The following is a 24,268-nucleotide window of genomic DNA, read 5'->3' on the forward strand; positions in this document are numbered from 1 at the left end:
CCTCTTTCTCCAGATGGTTTCACAAAGAAGAGAAATGTTTTGATTTGGTCCTAGTTTTCCACTGTGATTGCTGCCTCTCTTCAGTCCTTTCCATACAAAAGATAGATGCGTACCAAATGCCAAACACAAGTTCCCGTTTGCCTGGTGCAGTGGCTCACACTGTAATCCCAGCACTTTGGGAAGCCGAGGCGGGTGGATCACCTAAGATCAGGAGATCGAGACCATCCTGGCCAACATGGTGAAACCCCATCTCCACTAAAAATACAGAAATTAGCCAGGTGTGGCGGACGCCTCTAATCCCAGCTACTCGAGACGCTGAGCCAGGAGAATCGCTTGAACCCAGGAGGCGGAGGTTGCAGTGAGCCAAGATCGTGCCACTGCACTCTAGCCTGAGTGACAGAGTGAGGCTGTCTCAAAAAAAAAAAAAAAAACAAAAAACAAAAAACAAAAAAAAAACACTAGAACTCAGAAACTTTTGAACAACAATTTCCTCCTAGCACGAAGGGACTCAGTAAGATGAGCCAGCACTGCCTGGCAACTTTGCAAATCTCTTTAATGTGTGGCTTAAGACGGCTGGATTTTCTTTTCTTTTCTTTACGTATTTTTTTTTTTTTTTTGGATGGCAGCTCACTACACTTTAGGGCGAAGACGGCTGGATTTTCATACCTGCTTCTGCATTTAACCTGGTGCATCTCGCGGGTCACAGGGCCTCTGCAAAACGAGATGGGGGTTCAATGCCGTGATCTCTGGGCCTGGGTCAAAAGAGTCAAGGCCTGGCCCCATCACACTCCGAGCAGTACAAACACCGCCTGCGCTGCCGGTGCCCGGGTCTCTTCACCCGCAGAGAGAGGTCTCACGGCCCCAACCAGGGTCGCCCTGAGGCTCAGTCTTCGCCGGCCCCACTCCGAGCGAGCACAGGGCTGGACCAGCCCACCCGGCCCCTGCCCCGGAGCAGAGGGACGCGGCGCGGACCCTGCAGGGGGTACCGCAGTGACAGAGGCGTCTGAGTGCCTGGTAAACTGTAAGGCGCGGTCCTGCGTGGGTTGCTATAGCTACGACTGCGCCAGGTGGAGGGCCTGCAGGACCAAGGTGTAGCCGGGACGAGGGCGCAGCGCTCCCGAGCTCCCGCTTCGTACCGAGGCGTGGCGGAAATCTCCGCGCGGGCGTGGAGCCCCGAGCCTGGCCGGAGCAATGTAATCGAGGTCTCGGCGCTCTACTGATCCGGCCCCCGGGAGTGGGCGTGTCCACTTGCCTCGGGTGGTCTAACAGGCGTCGGAGAGAGCCAATAGTATGGCTTCGCAACTCCGCCCTTTCCATTCGATTGGCTGGCGCTGGAAAGCCGGGCGTGAGCGGCCGCAGCCTCGGTAGTGAGCCCCCGCGGGTCTCTGCCTCACTCGCTCTCCGCGCCCCGCCGCTCTTCGCTTCTTTTGCTCTGTCCGCCGCCATGGCCCAGTGAGTGACTTGCCGCGGGCAGCCAGGCTCGGCCTCGACCTCGGCCTGCGGGGAACTCCCCGGGGACTGGGATTTGCTTCGTTCTTTTGGACGCCTTCCGCCCTGCGGGTCGCCTGAGCCCATTTGGTGCCCCGGGACCCCGGCCTTACCCGCGGGCCCGACCCCCTGCACTCTCGGCCGCGCAGGCTCGGGGCGGGGCGGGTCCCTTCGAGGGCCAGGGAGGAGGCGCGGCCAGGCCTTGCCTACCCAGCGGGGACACCTGCGGGAAGCGTGCCAGCCGGAGCCGGGCGCGGGGGCGGAGCTGGGGGCCGTCTGCCCGGCTTCGGCGGCGTCCGCGGGGAGGCGCGGAGGAAAGTGCAGACCCCAGTCACGGCCAAACGGGGGAGGGCCGGGCCGGGCCGCTGGGTTGCCGCGCGTCGAGCGGCGCTGACTCCTTTGTTCTGTTTCCGTTCCTCCAGAGCTGACATCGCGCTGATCGGATTGGCCGTCATGGGCCAGAACTTAATTTTGAACATGAATGACCACGGCTTTGTGGTAAGCCGCGCGGGCGCATTGTCTTCTCTCTGGTTCCCGGGCGCCTTAGCCGAGGCCGGCAATGGGTCTGGGAGCGCACGGGTCTCCTGGCCGCGCTTTGCGAACGTGCTCGGTTGCTGCCCGTGGCATTTTTGTTTGGAAAGGAGAAGCACCCTGTAGGCGTGGGCGGGGCGGGCCGATCCGGAACTTAGTCCTGCGGAGTGTGCCTGTGGGTCAGTGAGGTTCACAGCCGGAATAAACGGATCAGTATCTTAAGTAGAGACGAAGGGCGGGGAAGGAGAACCCCTGCTGGCTGTGTAGAGCTCTAACTTGATTGCCTCATAAGTTCTGGGGAGAGTGAAAATGTTTCTTCTAAATGCTAAAGTGGCTTAGGTACCAGGATGATCAGTAACAACAGACAGAGCCTCCTGTGGATTTGATTCTGAGTCCTAACAGGTTACCTGTGAACTCTACCTGACATGCCAGGGGCAGCTGACCTTCGCCTCGGTTCTCTGCCGTTTCATCCTACTGAGGTGACATAACTTTACATTGAGCCTCCCACAGCTGGGGGAGGAAATGGCCAAGGCAGGTCTGACCTCCCCCAGAACTTGGGCTGAATGGAAGTGTCATTGTTAACTTGGGCCACAGTCTGAAAGTCTTCAGTGTCCTGGATGTCCTACTCGGGCCTTTTGTCGTTCTAGGTCTGTGCTTTTAATAGGACCGTCTCCAAAGTTGATGATTTCTTGGCTAATGAGGCAAAGGGAACCAAAGTGGTGGGGGCTCAGTCTCTGAAGGAGATGGTCTCCAAGCTCAAGAAGCCCCGGCGGATCATCCTCCTGGTGAAGGCTGGGCAAGCGGTTGATGATTTCATCGAAAAATTGGTGAGGCCAGCTCTGCTTTCAGCTGCTGCCATGATAACAACTGTTTTTGGTTTCTTCCCTTAGTTCTACTTTTAACTCCAGTTTTTTTTTTTTTGTTGTTGTTGTTGTTGTTTTCCCCAATTTCTGCTAAGTTCTGACAAAATGATTGCTTAACTGTTGCAGTGTTGGTTAACTTGAGTGGCACTTATGAAGTAACTGTGTCCTTTGGTAGTAGTAATTCTGAGGATACTAACAGACATTTCAATAAAAATTCATTAGGGCACAGCGGCTCAGTTCTGTAATCCCAGCACTTTGAGAGGCTGGTGCAGATGGATTGCTTGAGCCCAGGAGTTCGAGACCAGCCTGGGCAACATGGTGAAACCCTGTGCCTATATAAAATTTAAAAAATTAGCTGGGTATGGTGGTGCAAGCTTGTGGTACCAGCTACTTGTGAGGCTGAAGTAGGAGGATCACTTTAGACCACAGTGATCCAAGATCTCACCACTGTACTCCAGGTGCCTGGGAGACAGACCAAGACCCTGTCTCAAAGGGAAAAAAAAAAAATGCTGGGCATGGTGGCTCACATCTGTAATCCCAGCACTTTGGGTTAGGCAGGTGGATCATGAGGTTAGGAGTGTAAGACCAGCCTGGCCAAGATGGTGAAACCCTGTCTCTACTAAAAATACAAAAACTAGCTGGACGTATTGGTGGGTACCTGTAATCCCAGCTACTCAGGAGGCTGAGGCAGAGGTTGCAGTGAGCCAAGATCACGCCACTGCCACTGCACTCCAGTGTGGGTGACAGAACAAGACTGTCTCAAAAAAAATAAATAAATAAAAAATAAAAATATTTCACTACTAGGCCAGGCGCGGTGGCTCAGGCCTGTAATCCCAGCACTTTGGGAGGCCGAGGCGGGTGGATCACGAGGTCAAGAGATCGAGACCATCCTGGTCAACATGGTGAAACCCCGTCTCTACTAAAGGTGCAAAAAATTAGCTGGGCATGGTGGCATGTGCCTGTAATCCCAGCTACTCCAGAGGCTGAGGCAGGAGAATTGCCTGAACCCAGGAGGCGGAGGTTGCGGTGAGCCGAGATCACGCCATTGCACTCCAGCCTGGGTAACAAGAGCGAAACTCTGTCTCAAAAAAAAAAAAAAAAATTTCACTACTAACTAGTGCTTTTACAGGGTTCTCTATCTTTGATGTTCAAAATAATCTGACAGTGTTGATTGTATAATATTTATGAGTGTTTATCACTGTTCACTAATAAATCCAGGTGTCCAAATTCAGAAATAGATTTCACTTTTCTCAGTATTCCTATAAAGCAGGCGTCCCCAAACTTTTTACATAGGGGGCCAGTTCACTGTCCCTCAGACCGTTGGAGGGCCACCACATACTGTGCTCCTCTCACTGACCATCAATGAAAAAGGTGCCCCTTCCTGAAGTGCAGCAGGGGGCCGGATAAATGGCCTCAGGGGATAAATGGCCACATGCGGGCCGTAGTTTGGGGATGCCTGCTATAAAGCAACAATTCTGAAGTAGTTGTATAATTTAATATAAATCACAAGAGATCTCCTTAGGGGCTAGGTGCAGTTGCTCGCGCCTGTAATCTCAGCACCTTGGGAGGCCAAGGCAGGTGGATCGTCTGAGGTCAGGAGTTTGAGACCCGCCTGGCCAACATGGCGAAACCCTGTCTCTACTAAAAATACAAAAATTAGCTGGGCGTGGTGGCGCACACCTTGATCCCAGCTACTTGGGAGGCTGCGACAGAAGAACTGCTTGAACCTGGGAGGGCAGAGGTTACAGTGAGCTGAGATGGTGCCACTGCCCACCAGCCTGGCAACAGTGACACTCTGTCTCAAAAAAATAAAAATAAAAACAAGAGCTCCCCTTCGGGAATCTTAGGGAGCTGGTTGCTTATTTTTGTACCAAACAATTTGTTGACTTTAGCAAGATACCTTTTTTGGAAGAAAAAAGTAGGGGAACCATTAGAAATAATGTATTTATATACCCCCAAATAATTGTACAGTAACAGCTCTGAAAAAGCCAGGCACTACCCATTTAGAAGAAATGTTTTGCTGCACACAGTGCAGTGATAGCTCAGGGGAGGCTGAGCATCCTTTATTAGAGGACTGGTGGTGTCAACAGTGGGGTTGTTTCCACGGGGAGAAGGATTTGTAACCAGTATGCCACTGTTTTTCAGACAGATGACCTAGAAAGGAAGAACACCGTGATTTAAAAAAAAAAAAAAAAAAAAAGGACGGCCGGGCGCGGTGGCTCAAGCCTGTAATCCCAGCACTTTGGGAGGCCGAGGCGGGCGGATCACGAGGTCAAGAGATCGAGACCATCCTGGTCAACATGGTGAAACCCCGTCTCTACTAAAAATACAAAAAATTAGCTGGGCATGGTGGCACGTGCCTGTAATCCCAGCTACTCGGGAGGCTGAGGCAGGAGAATTGCCTGAACCCAGGAGGCGGAGGTTGCGGTGAGCCAAGATCGCGCCATTGCACTCCAGCCTGGGTAACAAGAGAGAAAAACTCCATCTCAAAAAAAAAAAAAAACAAATAAAAAAAGGACATGGTAAATTTTTTGTGTGGTGAGCTGCCGAAAATCAGTTTCAGAGAAAACCGAAAAATGGTGGATGATTCCTCAATATAGGAAAATACTAAGTAATGTTAACTGGAGCCTTGTAGGGGGAAGATTCAGTAATAAATAACAAAGCTGAGCCTGGTTGGTGTGCTGTAGGTAGATACTCATGTTCAAGGCTCTTTCTCTTCCTGATCTCCAAACTGTGGTCATAAAATCATTCACACACTAAACCATTTGATAGTGATTTACTGAATCCCCATTCTTCTCTAGACACAGATGTTATAGTCAGTGTTTGTTTACTTACTTAAAAACAGAAATGGGGTCTTGCTATGCTGTCCAGGGTGGTCTGAAACTTCTGGGCTCAAGTGATCCACCTACCTCAGCCTCCCAAAGTGTTGAGATGGATTATAGGTGTGAGCCACTGACCCTGGTAAACCCTAAACTTTTAAATAGAGTCCAACTCTAATCACAGAGAGGGTTATTGAAGACTAAATAGGCTGGGTGCGTTGGCCTCCTGCCAAGCCAGGAGGATCTTTTGAGCCCAGGAGTTTGAGTCTAGCCTGGGCAATGAGATTAGCGTGGGCAACATGGTGAGACTCCATCTCTACAAAAAAAAAATTTTTTTTTTTTTTTTTTGGAGACGGAGTTTTGCTCTTGTTACCCAGGCTGGAGTGCAATGGCGCGATCTCGGCTCACCGCAACCTCCGCCTCCTGGGTTCAGGCAATTCTCCTGCCTCAGCCTCCTGAGTAGCTGGGATTACAGGCACGTGCCACCATGTCCAGCTAATTTTTTTTGTATTTTAGTAGAGACGGGGTTTCACCATGTTGACCAGGATGGTCTCGATCCCTTGACCTCGTGATCCACCCGCCTCGGCCTCGCAAAGTGCTGGGATTACAGGCTTGAGCCACTGCGCCCGGCCCCAAATTTTTTTTTTTTTTAAGGCAGAGTCTCACTCTGTCACCCAGGCTGGAGTGCAGTTGCGCAATCTCGGCTCAACTGCAGCCTCTGCCTCCTGGGTGCGATTCTTCTGCCTCAGCCTCCTGAGTAGCTGGGATTACAGGTGCAGGCCACCAAACCCAGCTAATTTTTCTATATTTAGTAGAGACAGGGTTTTACCACGTTGGTCGGGCTGGTCTCAAACTCCTGACCTTGCGATCTGCCCACTTCAGCCTCCTAAAGTTCTGAGATTACAGGCGTGAGCCACTGTGCCTGGTCTCTACAAAAAGTTTTTAAATTTTTTTTTTTTTTTGAGACGGATTTTCGCTCTTGTTACCCAGGCTGGAGTGGAATGGCGCGATCTCGGCTCACCGCAACCTCCGCCTCCTGGGTTCAGGCAATTCTCCTGCCTCAGCCTCCTGAGTAGCTGGGATTACAGGCACGCGCCACCGTGCCCAGCTAATTTTTTGTATTTTTAGTAGAAACGAGGTTTCACCATGTTGACCAGGATGGTCTCAATCTCTTGACCTTGTGATCCACCCGCCTCAGCCTCCCGAAGTGCTGGGATTACAGGCTTGAGCCACCGCGCCCGGCCTACAAAAAGTTTTTAAAAATTGGCTGGACATTGTGGTTCAGGGAGTTGAAGGTTGCAGTGAATCATGTTCACACTGCTGTATTCCAAGCTGGGCAACAAAATAAGACTCTTTTTAGGCTGTGTTTATTTGGAATAAATTCTTGTTTGTTTTAATTTGCCAAGGAATGTTTTGGTTTTGGTCCATCTTAATGCTAGTGTCTGGTTACAGGTACCATTATTGGACACTGGTGACATCATCATTGATGGAGGAAATTCTGAATATAGGGACACCACAGTAAGTGTTCTTCAGTCTAGATATTTCCAGGTTTTGAGAACATTACAAAAAAAGTGTCAGCATTGCATGTGTGACAGTAGGGTGAACTGCCCTGTGGTACTGATTTTTTTGAGATTGCTGCTGATATAATAGTTCTTAGCCTTTTTTTCTGCTAAGAAGACTCACTCGGTGGGTGACATTCTCAGTCATGCATATAACTCAAAGAGAATGACTGCTCGGCTACAGCAGGCCAAGGGTTTATGTTTAATACCTCCCCTTCTCCTTCCAACTAATCCGTGATATGTCAACATATAACTGGTTTAGAAACAGTGCTCTAAGATCTCAAACGCTGGGAGACGTCCTGTGTGCTCTAAAGTGCTGAATGGCGGTAAATTGTATTAAACCAACTCTTCATTGAGTCCTTTATTTAATGTCTTTTCTAGTAAAATGGCAATGTGTGTTTGGCTTAATTATTTCACTTTGGGGAAGAGGTAGGTATCTTGTTCTGTTTTTTAACTCCTACACATAGGGGATTAACTTCTCTGAGTGATCCGTTATCCCTAGATCCTTGGGTCACTTCCTGTCAAATGGAGGCTCTCCCTACCTATCTTATACTTCCTCTCATTTATAAGGAGAAACATTTTTTGCGGAGGAGCGTAATGAAACATGGAAACATAATGAAGTTATTTTTCTGTCCTTCAGAGACGGTGCCGAGACCTCAAGGCCAAGGGAATTTTATTTGTGGGGAGTGGAGTCAGTGGTGGAGAGGAAGGGGCCCGGTATGGCCCATCACTCATGCCAGGAGGGAACAAAGAAGCATGGTGAGTACCATTAACACTGTGCTCATCTCTGTACAAGGGAGCTGGGTTTGAGAATGAATAAGCCAGGAGCAATTCTGCCACCCTCATCTCCACTCCAGCGCTCTGAGGGTGACAGCTGGGAGATGCTGGCAATTTCTTTTATCTAGGTGTCTTGTTGCTTTGGCATAATATATGTGTACAAACCTCTTTTGCCTTTTTTCTTCTGTTAATTCCTATCAAGACTGATACCTGAAGTTCTAAATAGGGTTCTCCCGCATGGCCCAGGCTGGAGTGCAGTGGCAAGATCTTGGCTCACTGAAACCTCTGCCTCTTGGGCTCAAGTGATTCTTGTGCCTCAGCCTCCCAGGTAGCTGGGATGACAGGCGCCAGCAACCATGCCTGGCTAATTTTTGCATTTTAGTAGAGATGAGGTTTTACCATGTTGCCCAGGGTGGTTTTAAACTCCTCACCTTAGGTGATCTGCCCGCCTTGGCCTCCCAAAGTGCTGGGATTACAGGCTTGAGCCACTGTACCCAGCCTCTAAATAGGCTTTAAGGAAGCAGCTCAGATGATGTTCTGTGCAATGTCTGGATGTAGGAATAAGGTCTGCCTCTTTTAGTTGATAATATAACCCAAAGTAACTTTACTTCTTTTTGTTTTGTTTTGTTTTTTGTTTTGTTTTTGAGACAGAGTCTTGCTCTGTTGCCAGGCTGGAGTGCAGTGGTGTAATCTTGGCTCACTGCAACCTCTGCATCCTGAGTTCAATCGATTCTTCCACCTCAGCCTCCTAAGTAGCTGGGACCACAGGCGCGTGCCACCATGCCCGGCTAATTTTTGTATTTTTACAGAAATGGGATTTCACCAAGCTGGCCAGGATGGTCTCGGTCTCTTGACCTTGTGATCCACCTGCCTCCCTCCCAAAATGTTGGAATTACAGGCATGAGCCACCTTGCCTGGCCATTTTTTTTTTTTTTTTTTTTTTTTTGGAGACAGAGTCTCACTCCGTCACCCAGGGTGGAGTGCAATGACACCATCCCTGCTCACTGCTACCTCTTCCTCCCAGGTTCAAGCAATTATCCTGCCTTAGCCTCCTGAGTAGCTGGGATTACAGGTGTGTGCCACCATGCCCAGCTAATTTTTGTATTTTTAGTAGAGATGGGGCTTCACCATGTTGGTCAGGCTGATCTTGAACTCCTGATCTTGCTACCTACCTCGGCCTCCCAAAGTGCTGGGATTACAGGCGTGAGCCACCGCACCTGGCCAATTTATATTTTTTATATGTATATATAAAATTGCGGATAATGGGGAAATCTGGCTGGGCTTGGGAATGGCCTGGGAATTAGGTGGAACATTTTTTTTTTGAGAAGGTGTCTCACTCTGTCACCAGGCTGGAGTGCAGTGGCATGATCTTGGCTCACTACAGTCTCTGCCTCTTGGGTTCAAGCGATTCCCCTGTCTCAGCCTCCCGAGTAGCTGAGACTACAGGCACGTGCCACCACACCTGGCTAATTTTTTGTATTTTAGTAGAGATGGGGTTTCGCCATGTTGGCCAGGATGATCTTGATCTCCATCTCCTGACCTCTTGATTCTGCCCGCCTCGGCCTCTCAAAGTGCTGAGATTACATGCATGAATCATGATGACCAGCCATGGAACACTTCTATTTGACTTGGACAAAAACAAGCTTGGCCCTGTTCACTGTTCTGTGTAGGAAGAATGTTGGCCATAGAAGAGGAGGTGCTTGGATGATGTGAAATGAGGGATGTCTGAGAGCTAAATGGGGGCAGGTGAGTGGGGTGGAGAATCACAGCAGAAAGATGGAAGTGATGGACTATGTGTAAGTTAGACTGAGGGGCAACACCACTGCTGAGATTGCAGAGAAAGAGCAAGCCAGACAGAAGAAGGTAGGGAGATGGAGCAGAAGACAAAGGAGCCAGGGGAATGGAAGGATCCTTTTAGGGGAACATGGAGAGGTAATGTTCTTTTCTGAATGAGTTTGATTCTTGAATAGCCTAGAATTAAAGTACAGGAGTGATCAAACAGAACGCCGAAAGGTGAGGGGCTTATTTTGAAAAGGCTGGGCATGGTGGCTCATGCCTATAATCTGAGCACTTTGGGAGGCTGAGATGAGAGGATCACTTGAGGTCAGGAGTTCGAGACCAGCCTAGCCAACATGGTGAAACCCTGTCTGTACTAAAAATACAAAAATGAGCTGGGAGTGGTAGGGAGCATGTGTAATCCCAGCTTCATGGGAGGCTGAGGCACCAGATTTGATTGAATCCAGGAGGCGGAGGTTGCAGTGAGCTGTACCACTGTACTGCATCATGAGTGACATAGCAAGACTCTGACTCAATTAAAAAAATACATACGTGATTCTTTAAATTACCTTTCTGGTGAATGAGTCTGGGGATTCTCTTCAGTGTATTATTAATAAAACACAGAAGTAGAGAGGCCTTTTTGCTTTTCAAAAGTTTAAACAGCTGCATGTGCAGTGGCTTGTTCCTGTAGTCCTAGCTACTCAGGAGACAGGTGAGAGAACTGCTTGAGCCCAGGAGTTCAAGGCTGGCCTGGACAACGTAGCAAGACCTTGTTTTTTGTTTTTTTTTTTTTGAACCAGAGTCTCACTTTGTTGCCCAGGCTGGAATGCAGTGGCGCGATCGCTGCTCGTTGCAACCTCTGCCTCCCAGGTTCAAGCGATTCTCCTGCCTCAACCTCCGGAGTAGCTGGGATTACAGGCACCTGCCACCATGCCTGGCTAATTTTTGTATTTTTAGTAGAGACGGGGTTTCACCATGTTGGCCAGGCTGGTCTTGAACTTCTGACCTTGTGACCTGCCTGCCTCGGCCTCCCAAAGTGCTGGGATTACAGGTGTGAGCCACCGTTTCCGTCTGAGACCTTGTTTTGTTTCTTTAAAAAAAAAAAAAAAAAAAATAGGTTTGAAAATACTTACCTGGGAGCACCTGCACAGTGGGTAGTTAGAAAGACAGACAGCAGACAGTGCACATAAAAATATTTGACATTCGGAGTGCTCCAACTGTTTTAATTTTCCTCATACTGTCTTGGCAGAAGTACAAATGGCACCTTCACCTGGAAGACAGTTTAAAAGTTCAATGAAGCTCTATAGCTTCAGGTGTAGCTGCCTTAATCCCTAATCCTAAATGTTACTATGCAACCCTGTAAGATTTTGTGTTTGTACCAAAAACTTTTTGTGAGGAAGGCCTGACTGGCCAGCAGAGAGAACAGTGAGGGAAAGCCTCATGTCCGTGCTGAGCTGTGGAAGGAGTGAACAGCGGCCTTTCTCTGAATGGTAACATAGCTCTCAAAAACGCTGCCTGGTTCTTCACCCAAATCTCCAGAACCGTTCTGTGTCTGGCCACACACATTCAGAGAAACAAAAGAGGGTCTCTTCACTTGTTAAAAGCCATTATACCTGGGTGCGGTGGCTCACGCCTGTAATCCCAGCACTTTGGGAGGCCGAGGCGGGTAGATCACGAGGTCGAGAGATCGAGACCATCCTGGTCAACATGGTGAAACCCCGTCTCTACTAAAAATACAAAAAATTAGCTGGGCATGGTGGTGCGTGCCTGTAATCCCAGCTACTCAGGAGGCTGAGGCAGGAGAATTGCCTCAACCCGGAAGGTGGAGGTTGCGGTGAGCCGAGATCGCGCCAATGCACTCCAGCCTGGGTAACGAGAGCTAAACTCCATCTCAAAAAAAAAAAAAAAAAAAAAAAAAGCCATTATAAGGAGAAATGAAAAAAATTAAAAGAGGGTCTCTAAAGGAACTTTTGTATTGCTTGCTGTTTCCAATCATACCTTCTGCTGCTGCTGCAATAGAAATTTCCAAGCCAGGTGTGGTGACTCATGCCTGTAATCTCAGTGACTCAAGAGGCTGAGGTGGGAGGAGTGCTATAGCCCAGGAGTTCAAGATCAGTCACGTCCACACAGGGAGACCCCCTCTCTGCAGCAATAACAAAAAAATTAGCCGGGCCTGGTGGCTCATGCCTATAGTCCCAGCACTTTGGGAAGCTGAGGTGTGAGGATTGCTTGAGGCCAGGAGCTTAACACCAGCCTGGGTAACATAGCAAGACCCTGTGTCTACAAAATTTTTTGGCGGGGCACAGTGGCTCACATTTAGGAAGGCCAAGGCGGGTGGATCACAAGGTCAGGAGTTCTAGACCAGCCTGACTAACATGGTAAAACCATGTTTCCACTAAAAATACAAAAATTAACTGCGTGTGGTGGTGTGTGCCTGTAATCCCAGCTATTCCAGGAGTCTGTGGCAGGAGAATTGCTTGAACCTGGGAAGCAGAAATTCCAGTGAGCCAAGATCATGCCATTGCATTCTAGCCTGGGCAACAGCGAGACTCTGTCTCAAAAAAAATTTTTTTTTTAAATTAGCTGGGGGTGTGGCACACACCTGTAGCCCCACCTACCTAGAAGGCTGAGGCAGGAGGATCACCTGTGTCCAGGAGTTTGAGGCTGCAGGGAGCCATTTTTGCGCCACTGCACTCCAGCCTGGGCAATAGAGCGAGACCCTGTCTCTAAGAAGACATTTCTTTGATGATGATTCTGCTCAGCCTTTCTGTCTGTAGTCTCAGTCCAGTAGTCCAGTCTCTGCTTTGAGGGCCCACTAGGATCTAGAGGAGGGGACCAGTTTCAGTCAAGGGTCTGAAGTTTACCTTGAGAACTTACAGCGCATTCATTATCTTTTTGTGGGCACTTCCACTCCCATTAGAAAGAAAAAGGTAGGCCCGGTGCGATGGTGGCTTACGCTTTTAATCCTAGCACTTTGGGTAGCCATGGTGGGTGGATTACTTGAGCTCAGGAGTTCGAGACCAATCTGGGCAACATGGTAAAACCGTTTCTCTACAAAATCCAAAAAAATAAGCTGGGCATGGTATCACAGATCTGTAGTCTCAGCTACTTAGGGGGCTGAGGCAGGAGAATCACTTGAACCTGGGAGATTGAGGAGGCTGCAGTGAGCTGAGAGCACACCACTGCACTCCGGCCTGGGTAACAAAATGAGACCCTGTCTCAAAAAGATGAGGCTTGGTGCCTCTGGGTATGTACTTGGGCTCTCAGCCCGTCTCTTCTCATTAGCTGATCCGTCCTGTTTCCACAGGCCCCACATCAAGACCATCTTCCAAGGCATCGCTGCAAAAGTAGGAACTGGAGAACCCTGCTGTGACTGGGCAAGTACTGGGCGACTCTAAAGCCAGCTGGCAACATGGGCGTGTCTAAGTGATGAAGTGTACAGAGAAAGGCCACTGTGGTCTCCCATTGGTTAGCTTGGTGACATAAACGTCTCAGTCTTTGATCACTAGCATAGCCAACACCTAGAATGCATGCCTGCTCTTCATATATTTGTATCTTAACTGTTCATAGCCTTGAGGTTGATATTAAAAGCAGCCTTCTGTAATTCATCTAAAAGATGGATTCCTTAAAAAGAAACAGGATGAAGTGAAGTAAGATTTTTTTGAGCCATATTATTTGATGGCCAAAAGAAAGCATGTCAGAATCAAAAGTTGGGTTTGCTTGTCTGGATGAAAGGAAGAGGATCGAATGTCCTATTGCTGTGTCAAATGTCCTGGCCATGAATGTGGAAAATTCCCATTCCTGTAGCATGGGATTCAGGCATTCTGTGCTTAAACAAAGCAACCTGCTGACTTGCACCATCACTGAATGAGAAGGAGGGCTAAGCTAGTTCAGAGCTACTTGCTCAGTTCTATTTTGTGGATTTTTTTTTTTCTATTGTCCAGGCTGCAGTACAGTGATGTGATCTCAGCTTACTGCAACATCCGCCTCCCAGGTTCAAGTGATCCTCCTGCCTCAGCCTCCTGAGTAGCTGGGATTGCAGGTGCATGCCACCACACCTAGCTAATTTTTGAATTTTTTGTAGAGACAGAGTTTCACCATGTCACCCAAGTTGGTCTCAAACTCCTGGACTCTCACGTCATAGCCTGCCTTGGCCTCTCAAAGTGTTGGGATTACAGGTGTGAGCCACCATGCCCAACCTCAGGTTGCTGTTAGAGTAAACTTTATCTTATATTGTAGATAAACACTAGGCTCAGGAGACCCGAGTAGTAATTCTGGCTGTTCATTAACCTAACTGTGACATCACCAAGCCACATCCCTTTGTGGACTTAGTTTCCTTACCTGTAAGATGGTTTGGACTAGATGATCTCCAAGCTCCCTTTAGCTCCTGATTCCTTTTAATTTTATATCAGCAATATTAATGCTAATTTTTTTATTCAGTTTTATTTTATTTGAGATCAACGGGGAGGTTGAAATAAGGACTCAGGTCTGTGAGGAATCAGGGAAGCCCTCCTTCGTAGGTCAGCCAGTGCTTGGTGGCTTTGGCTACAGCAGTTCCCCTGTCCTTACCTTTTCACCAATGGTCAGCCACTGAGCTCAGTCAGAATTTGCTTAGGGTAGAAAAAGGCTGGTGCTGGGACTCACGTAAAGGGCTGAGTAATCTTCTCATTAGTATGAAGGACTGGAAAGGGAATTATGTTCCCTGACAGTAGATTACTACAGTAAAAGAGGCTGGGTGCAGCAGCCCATGCTGTGATCCCAGCATTTTAGGAGGATTCCTTGAGCCCAGGATTCCTAGGCTACAGTGAGCCATGATCACACCACTGCTCTCCAGCCTGGGTAACAGAGCAAGACCCTGTTTCTTTTTTTTTTTTTTTTTTTTTTGAGACAGAGTTTCACTCTCGTTACCCAGGCTGGAGTGCCATAGCGCGATCTCGGCTCACTGCAACCTCCGCTTCCCGGGTTGAGGCAATTCTCCTGCCTCAGCCTCCTGAGTAGCTGGGATTACAGGCACGCACCACCATGCCCAGCTGATTTTTTGTATTTTTAGTAGAGACGGGGTTTCACCATGTTGACCAGGATGGTCTCGATCTCTTGACCTCGTGACCCACCCACCTCGGCCTCCCAAAGTGCTGGGATTACAGGCTTGGGCCACCGCATCCGGCCGACCCTGTTTCTTTAAAAAAAAAAAAAAAAAAAAAATGCCGGGCGCAGTGCCTCAAGCCTGTTATCCCAGCACTTTGGGAGGCAGGTGGATCACGAGGTCAAGAGATCGAGACAAATGTTAGTCTGCTCGACACCAGATTATCTAAAAATTATTTAATTGTCAGGGAACTGGAACAAAAGGAGTGACAAGAGCCAAACAGTTCATGGCATCAGGCTCTCAGCCATCTACACCTTGCTCCACTACAAGGAAACACCTGCCCAGGAGGCCCAGTTTGGATGACCTGGGCAGTCTCTATCCTGGCAGTTACCACTTGAATAATATGACTGACGCTCCCATTAGGACAAATTGTCCATGTTTCTTTTTTTTTTTTTTGAGACGGAGTCTTACTCTGTTGCCAGGCTGGAGTGCAGTGTAGCAATCTCAGTTTACTGCAAACTTCGCCTCCTTGGCTCAAGTGATTGTCCTGCCTCACTTGAGGTCCTCACTTAAGATCCATAGTTAAGTTTTCCATTCTACATTCATAACAGGTATTCTGATTTTATACATCTTGCCAGCTTATAAATAAAGATCTTGTAAATGATGGGACCTTGAAGGGACACCTTTCTGGGTTTACAAAGTTGAGACCTTGGATCTAGGGTCATTTTACTTAGCAGCTATTAGGAACAACTGCAATACATTCATATTAAAAAAAAAAAAAGTGATTTAATTAGCCAATATATTTTAACCTCTAGATGCTAGACAAGTGGTAACTTTGGGAAAAAGAGGACTTTTTTCTTGTGGGTGGGGGCTGGGAAGGCAGGGAGTTGCTTTGAATGATGGGGAAGAGTAGAAAATACAGGCTAAATAAAGGATCATAGGTATTTAGAGTTAATTCAGGGACTTTGAGAAACCTTTAGAAAAATGAGTCTGGAATTAGTGTCAAATAATATTGTACTGGACTGAAGCTTGTGTTGAATTGCTATATGATTCTTATATCAAAAATGCTATATTCGTTTTATACTTGTTATTTTTTTGTGTGGAGAGATAGCCTTGCCAGGGACATTTAGCATCAAAGCTGATGTGGACTTCTCTGGTGTGTTGCCTGCCTCTCTGAGGGCCTCTTGGTGCTTGTCCTGACAGGTGGGAGAAGAGGGAGCAGGCCACTTTGTGAAGATGGTGCACAACGGGATAGAGTATGGGGACATGCAGCTGATCTGCGAGGCATACCACCTGATGAAAGACGTGCTAGGCATGGCACAGGACGAGATGGCGCAGGTCAGGCCCCAGCACTACCTCTGTGTCCATGCTGCAGGAAATGCTCGCTTGACCACTGACACTGAATTTTTCTTCATTCCTATCCCCTTGACCATTCTGGTGGCCTTCATAGACTTGGCCTACTTTAAGGGAAACTGTCAGTAATAAGGCTGTACATTATGCTAAGCAGAATGTCCCCTCAGAGTCTGGGTGGTTATCATCACCAGCATTCAGTGTACCTTACCTGAGGTCAGACACTGTGTCACTTCACATACCTGTCTCGTTTACTCCCACAGTCATCCCACACGGCAGATACAGCAGAAGCTTTCTTTTCTGATCAAGTTGGAATTGGCTTTTTGATAGTTAATCCAAAAAGTTAGTCCATGTAGGGAAGCTGAAGCATTCCCCCACCACTTTATTATGAAAACATTCAAGCACGCAGCACAGTTGAGTTTTACAGTGAACACCCATATACATACCACCTCCTTTCTCCTGTACACAGGTTTTTTTTGTTTTTTTTTTTTGAGACAGGAGTTTCGCTCTTGTTACCCAGGCTGGAGTGCAATGGCGCGATCTCGGCTCACCGCAACCTCCGCCTCCTGGGTTCAGGCAATTCTCCTGCCTCAACCTCCTGAGTAGCTGGGATTACAGGCACGCGCCACCACGCCCAGCTAATTTTTTGTATTTTTAGTAGAGATGGGGTTTCACCATGTTGACCAGGATGGTGTCGATCTCTTGACCTCGTGATCCGCCCGCCTCGGCCTCCCAAAGTGCTGGGATTATAGGCTTGAGCCACCGCGCCCTGCCATGTACACAGGTTCTTATACTTGCTTTATCAATGTCTGTCCATCCCCCATCAATTTCATCTTATTTTTTGGATACATTCAAAGTAAACTACAAGTTTCTGTGCTTTTGTTTTCCCTAAATACTTCAGATGAATCTATCTTTATCATGAGGTAAACATAGATTTAAAACATAGGAAAGGACCTTCATTCAGCCGTCAGTTTTTGTAGGGCCCAGCCCTGCTTGTTAAGTATGGTTTGCTGATGTGTGTTTTATTCTCGTCTTAACCATCTAGAATTTCTAGTTTCAGTTACTTCAGATGGGATGTGATCTACAGACACTAGCAAGGCATATAGTATAGAAGCTTTCCAGATTTTTTGTTGTTTTTCTCCTAATTTTTTATTCATGTCATCCTCACTTATTTCGACTATTATTTGTTGCACTGGCCAGCTTTTATTGTTCTTTCTAAAACATTACCTTAGTTTTCTTTCACAGAAATAGTGCTTTTCTCTGTGTTCATTTTTTTTTTCTTTTTTTTGATACAGAGTTTCGCTCTTGTTACCCAGGCTGGAGTGCAATGGCGCGATCTCGGCTCACTGCAACCTCCGCCTCCTGGGTTCAAGCAATTCTCCTGCCTCAGCCTCCCGAGTAGCTGGGATTACAGGCACGCGCCACCATGCCCAGCTAATTTTTTGTACTTTTAGTAGAGACGGGGTTTCACCATGTTGACCGGGATGGTCTCGATCTCTTGACCTCGTGATCCACTCACCTCGGCCTCCCAAAGTGCTGGGGTTACAGGCTTGAGCCACCATGCCCAGCTGTGTTCATTTTTAATTGGTGTATATAATATTTAATGTGTTCACTCAGCAAATACACATGAATGCTTTACTATATGCCAGGCATGATTTAATTGCTGGGGATATATATATAATAGTCAAGAAAACAAAGTCTCCACCCTCCTGGAGCTAAGAAGACAGACAATAATAAATAAATAGTATAAAACTAGTCAGTGATGACTGTGAGAAAGAAGAGTAAACTGGGATGAGATGGGGTGATTGCAGACTTCGGGGAAGGCAGCGGTGCACAGAGACCTCAGGGAAGTGAGGAGCCCTTGGCTCTGAGGGGAGAATACTTCTGGTACCCAGAATTTCTGCATAAACAGGTTCAGATCAAACACAACTCATGCTGGGTTAGCATAAAACTCCACCAGCAGGAGCAGAAGTCCCCAGGCAGACGCGAGCAGAGCCTGCTGGCCCCTGTGAGCATTGGTCAGCATGGACATTGGACAAGGGGCTTCCTTTCACAGCTCTGGTTCCTCTAACTTGGTTCTCTCCTGTGTACTGCACGTAGGCCTTTGAAGATTGGAACAAGACAGAGCTAGACTCCTTCCTGATTGAAATCACAGCCAATATTCTCAAGTTCCAAGATGCGGATGGCAAACATCTGCTGCCAAAGATCAGGGACAGCGCGGGGCAGAAGGGCACGGGGAAGTGGACTGCCATCTCCGCCCTGGAGTACGGCGTACCTGTCACCCTCATTGGTAAGGTTACCCTTTCCACTTGAGCCCTTTCTTCCACTATTCTGGTCTTGATGTCTGGAGGATGGATACAGACTGGGCTTTAGAGAATCTCTTCAGTCCTCTTGAGCTTTCAGAGTGCCTTTTGCTCTTTCTGTGAAGAACCTGATCTGACAGCGTGAGAGAGGCTGATGCTGCTTTTGATTCTCTTCTTTGTAGTTCTTATGTCATTCATACAGACTGTGAGGTAAATTCAGAAGCAACTGTCCTTCCTATTCAGTTTATCTTTGGAATATTTTAGCATTAGTGACTTAATTGTAGTCAGTGATCTAAGATCTTATTTTGGGGGCAGGTAACTTGAGTGAAGTTTTTCATAGAAAAGTTCATGAATAACAGGGCTGGGCATGGTGGCTCACGCCTGTAATCCTAGCACTTTGGGAGACTGAGGCGGGTGGATCACCTGAGATCAGTTCAAGACCAGCCTGGCCAACATGGAGAAACCGCGTCTCTACTAAAAATACAAAAATTAGCCCAGTGTGGTGGCTGACGCCTGTAATCCTAGCAACTTGGGAGGCTGAGGCAGGAAAATCACTTGACCCGGAGAGGCGGAGGTTGCAGTGAGCCAAGATCATGCCACTGTGTTCCAGCCTGGGTGACAGAGTGAGACTCCATCTCAAAAATAAACAAAAAATAAAAAAACAGTATTTTTCCCGTTTGCTTCTCTAGATACAGGTTGCCATTCTCTCCCTAGACTCCTCCCTCCTTTTGACTTCTCCATTCGTTTTGCCTCGCCCTGTTGTGTGTGGCGTAAGTCAGAGTTAAGGAGGGAAGTCGGTGGTTTTTACAGTCCGGTGCTGTATAGAAGGAAGTTGGCTGCTTTTAGCAGATCTGAGCTATAACAGGTGAGCAGGGAGGGGCCAATAGCGAGGAGCAGTTTATTCATCACAGACTCAAGTGTATGTGAAAGTATTAGGATCTCAGAATCCTACTCTGCTTCTGTGGATCCATACACTCCTTCCCCTAGGACAGCTGGGACCATCCCCTGGCTGGGAGCCCTCATTATTTGTGAACTAATAGGGAAGTCTTCCAGCTGCCCTCGCCCCATGTAACAGGAAGGGTTTGCCTCATCGCCTGTTGCACTAGTCATCTTACAAAGCTTCCTTCTAGAAATGCTAAGTCATCCTGTGTGTGCATTTGGGCCAGGAGAAAGGCAGCTGCTTTCGTGTTTTTCAAGTAGGGTTAGTAATCTCAAGCTATAGCTGCTCCTCTTTCCTCAGAAATAAAGTCCTCTGCTAGTTCCCCAAGATTTTACTTCATTTTGTCTGTGGGGTGGGGGAAATGGCTAAGGAGTCATTTATTAATCCCAGCACTTTGAGAGGCCAATGTGAGTGGATCACAAGGTTAAGAGTTCAAGACCAGCCTGACCAATATGGTGAAACTCCATCTCTACTAAAAATACAAGAATTAGCCAGGCATGGTGGCGAGTGCCTGTAATCCCAGCTATGTGGGAAGCTGAGGCAGGAGAATCGCTTGAACCCAGGAGCCGGAGGTTGCAGTAAGCAGAGATTGCACCACTGCACTCCAGCCTGGGCTACAGTGACACCCTGCCTCAAAACAAATAATAAAAGAGTCCTTTATTCTAAGTATATAAGTTGTCAGTTGAGCAAGTAGTCTTATATAAGGGATACTTTTTGAAAATGCTAAATGTATTAATATTAAAATACATTGAAATTTTTTTTTTTTTTTTTTTTTTTTTTTTTTTTTTTTTTGAGACAGAGTTTCGCTCTTGTTACCCAGGCTGGAGTGCAATGGCACGATCTTGACTCACCGCAACCTCCGCCTCCTGGGTTCAGGCAATTCTCCTGCCTCAGCCTCCTGAGTAGCTGAGATTACAGGCACGCACCACCATGCCCAGCTAATTTTTTGTATTTTTAGTAGAGACGGGGTTTCACCATGTTGACCAGGATGGTCTCGATCTCCTGACCTCATGATCCACCCGCCTCAGCCTCCCAAAGTGCTGGGATTACAGGCTTGAGCCACCGCGCCCGGCTCGAAATTTTTTTTATTCAAATGAAGTAAAATGTGAAACTTTGATGATCATGGATATACTGAAAACCAAAAAATACTAAAAACCTTAACATTTTTTTGAGAGGTGAGTCTGTGTGACCTCTCAATGTAATATCTTCAAAAAAAAAAAAAAGTCCTCTAAATTGAATTTGAAATTGTACTTGTGGACCAACACTGAGTAATTCTACCTAACAGTGGTTTTTATTTTACTGTTTTTAGAGAAAAGGTCTTAACTCTGTTGCCCAGGCTGGAGAGCAGTGGTGTGATCATGGCTCACTATAGCCTTGAAACCCTGGGCTCAAGTGATCCTCCCACCTCAGCCTCCCCAAGTACTGGGATCACAGGTGTTAGCCACCTTGCCCAGCTATCATAACAGTGGTTTTTACCTCTTCGTTTTCCATCAAAACTCCCCTTTGAATTTCATGTTAATGTTTGTGGACGGATTCTCATGTTTATATTGGAAGATTGTCTTGGAGTTTTAGTTATCAAATTAACTTAGACCTTATAAAAGTTCTTTCTGATCCATGTTAACTTTTGTGGCCTAAGGTTGAAACTTTGACCTCTTTGTATAAACAGACTTTCCTGCTCCGTCTTTCTTCTGGTTGCTGTGTGAACTCTGGTGATCTATTTCCTCTTCCCGCTACTCCCATGTAGGAGAAGCTGTCTTTGCTCGGTGCTTATCATCTCTGAAGGATGAGAGAATTCAAGCTAGCAAAAAGCTGAAGGGTCCCCAAAAGTTCCAGTTTGATGGTGATAAGAAATCATTCCTGGAGGACATTCGGAAGGTGGGACACATCCCTGACAGTGGTCTTTGTTGGTTCCATGGCAGGCAGTGGGGGTGGGGGTGGTTGTGGGAGAACACGTGAGACCACAAATGGCAGGTGGAATGAAGTTCAGCCTTCACTTGGATCTTTTTTTTTTTTTTTTTTTTTGGAGACGGAGTTTCGCTCTTGTTACCCAGGCTGGAGTGCAATGGCGCGATCTCGGCTCACCGCAACCTCCGCCTCCTGGGTTCAGGCAATTCTCCTGCCTCAGCCTCCTGAGTAGCTGGGATTACAGGCACACGCCACCATGCCCAGCTAATTTTTTGTATTTTTAGTAGAGACGGGGTTTCACCATGTTGACCAGGATGGTCTCGATCTCTTGACCTCGTGATCCGCCCGCCTCGGCCTCCCAAAGTGCTGGGATTACAGGCTTGAGTCACCGCGCCCGGCCTCACTTGGATCTTGACTTACAGCCTTTTCCTAGAATCTTGTCCCTTCTAGGATCTCTACTGCTGATGAGAGTAAGACTGGTAGACATGAGGCGGTCCCTCTCCTAATCGCAATCCTCATAGGTCTCTATGTCACTCTTCAGGCCCTCTACGCTTCCAAGATCATCTCTTACGCTCAAGGCTTTATGCTGCTAAGGCAGGCAGCCACCGAATTTGGCTGGACCCTCAATTATGGTGGCATCGCCCTGATGTGGAGAGGGGGCTGCATCATCAGAAGGTAAGTGAGAGGCAGCCTGGGAAGGACTCATGCTGCTGTGCAGAAGTGCAAGCTTAGGACACTTAGCTTGAGCAGCTTCCAGGGATGGGCAGTTAGCCCCATAACTGGACACTGGCAACAAGATGGGTTTAGATGATCTGGCTCCCTTCTTCCCCGTACCTCTGTTGCTCTAACTGGATTGTCCACTCTATACCTTTGAAAGTGCCTCTTGGGACTTTTGCTCTTTATTTTCATTGAAAATGTCAAATCATAGAAAATGTAGCATTCCTACACGTGACGTTACATCCTTCTCGTGTTAGCCAAAGATTCATTTGATGAATCTTATTTTTCTGAAATAGATGATTCAGATGATTCTAATGTTAGTTCTCTTTAGAAATGACTCCAAGAATAGTTTTTAAGTTTTATTTTCACACTGAATATCTGTCAGATTTGCATCAGCCTCAAAAAGCCTGTTTGTGTAAAATTAAGTGAGTGCTGGCAGCATGCTGTGCTTACCAGCCAGCTCGAAGAGAGAGAAATAGAACTTTGTACTTTGCCAGAGTATACATCAGCTTCCAGCTTACTTTCCTGTTAGAGTTAAGATTCATTGCTTTTTCCCCCTCGATTATTTCAGTGTATTCCTAGGAAAGATAAAGGATGCATTTGATCGAAACCCAGAGCTGCAGAACCTCCTACTGGACGACTTCTTTAAGTCAGCTGTTGAAAACTGCCAGGTACGTAGCCTAGAGCTCGCGCCATCCGTACTCTACCTCCCGGGGCCTTCAGTTTCTCTCTCTCTCTTTTTTTTTTTTTTTTTTTTTTTGAGACGGAGTTTCACTCTTGTTACCCAGGCTGGAGTGCAATGGCGCGATCTCGGCTCACCGCAGCCTCCGCCTCCTGGGTTCAGGCAATTCTTCTGCCTCAGCTTCCTGAGTAGCTGGGATTACAGGCAGGCGCCACCATGCCCAGCTAATTTTTTGTATTTTTAGTAGAGACGGGGTTTCACCATGTTGACCAGGATGGTCTCGATCTCTTGACCTCGTGATCCACCCGCCTCGGCCTCCCAAAACGCTGGGATTACAGGCTTGAGCCACTGCGCCCAGCCTTTCTCTCTCTTTTTTATCTGAGACGGAGTCTCCCTCTCTTGCTCAGGCTGGAGTGCAGTGATGTGATCTTGGCTCACCGCAACCTCTGCCTCCCAGTTCAAGTAATTCTCCTGCCTCAACCTCCTGAGTAGCTGGGACTCCAGGCATGTGCCACCACACCCAGCTAATTTGTTTTTGTATTTTTAGTAGAGATGGGGTTTTACCATGTTGGCCAGGCTGGTCTCGAATTCCTGACCTTGTGATCTGCCCACCTCGGCCTCCTAAAGTGCTAGGATTACAGGCTTGAGCCACCGTGCCTGGCCTAACGATCAGTTTTTCATTTACCCACATCGAAGTGAATGAAAATCTATCAGTGTTGCCAGGGGTAAATCACGAATCTCTGGCCTTGCATTTTGTGCCCAGGACTCCTGGCGGCGGGCAGTCAGCACTGGGGTCCAGGCTGGCATTCCCATGCCCTGTTTTACCACTGCCCTCTCCTTCTACGACGGGTACAGACATGAGATGCTTCCAGCCAACCTCATCCAGGTAAGCCTGCAGGGGTTAACCTGGCTGGCCCTGAGGGGGCATGTGCCGCAGACTATCCTGACCAACCTACTCTCTCATTTCCTAGGCTCAGCGGGATTACTTCGGGGCCCACACCTATGAACTCTTGGCCAAACCAGGGCAGTTTATCCACACCAATTGGACAGGCCACGGTGGCAGTGTGTCATCCTCGTCATACAATGCCTAATCATGCTGCGTCTGTCACCCTCCGCAATTCCACAGACCAGGACATTCCATGTGCCTCCTGACGCGCCCACATGGCCCTTTGCCGTATTTTCTGTTCAGATCTTTTTTAAAAAAGTGTTGTGATTCCTGAGGAAGGCACAGAGTTTATTTGTAAAGTAGCTTTGTGAGAGCTGCTGTACCCTCTGCCCTTGCCTCTTGGGACTGGCCAGGAGCTGCTCCTGTGCGTAGATGTGGGAACCTCCTCCTCACAGCAGTGTCCCCGTGCTGGTGCGGCTCCCAGCACACAGGTGGGAAGAGTGTCTGTGCGCTCTAAGCAACTGGAACCTCTGTATCATGCGGCTCAATTCCCTTTTCCTTTACTCAATAAAACCGACATCAGACTGAA

The 24,268-nt window shown here is 47.7% G+C and overlaps 1 protein-coding gene across 1 annotated transcript; it reads left to right on the top strand.

Moving 5' to 3' along the window:
* Positions 1-1,343: 1,343 nt before the first annotated feature.
* On the top strand, positions 1,344-24,268 carry PGD (phosphogluconate dehydrogenase). The gene is made up of 13 exons (XM_039473781.2): positions 1,344-1,452; positions 1,911-1,986; positions 2,667-2,846; positions 7,154-7,219; positions 7,901-8,019; positions 13,121-13,190; positions 16,100-16,234; positions 18,347-18,536; positions 21,234-21,364; positions 21,936-22,069; positions 22,683-22,782; positions 23,557-23,679; positions 23,765-24,268. The coding sequence occupies exons 1-13, from the start codon at positions 1,445-1,447 to the stop codon at positions 23,882-23,884; spliced, it is 1,452 nt and encodes a 483-aa protein (XP_039329715.1). The 5' UTR covers positions 1,344-1,444; the 3' UTR covers positions 23,885-24,268.

Source organism: Saimiri boliviensis, chromosome 11, assembly GCF_048565385.1.
Source record: "Saimiri boliviensis isolate mSaiBol1 chromosome 11, mSaiBol1.pri, whole genome shotgun sequence".
In the NCBI taxonomy this organism is placed as follows: Eukaryota; Metazoa; Chordata; class Mammalia; order Primates; family Cebidae; genus Saimiri; species Saimiri boliviensis.

Excerpts from the sequence above, each read along its gene's own strand:
- PGD (XM_039473781.2), top strand. Across the intron at positions 1,987-2,666 it reads TGAATGACCACGGCTTTGTG|GTCTGTGCTTTTAATAGGAC; the intron begins GTAAGCCGCGCG and ends TTGTCGTTCTAG. Across the intron at positions 8,020-13,120 it reads GGAGGGAACAAAGAAGCATG|GCCCCACATCAAGACCATCT; the intron begins GTGAGTACCATT and ends CTGTTTCCACAG.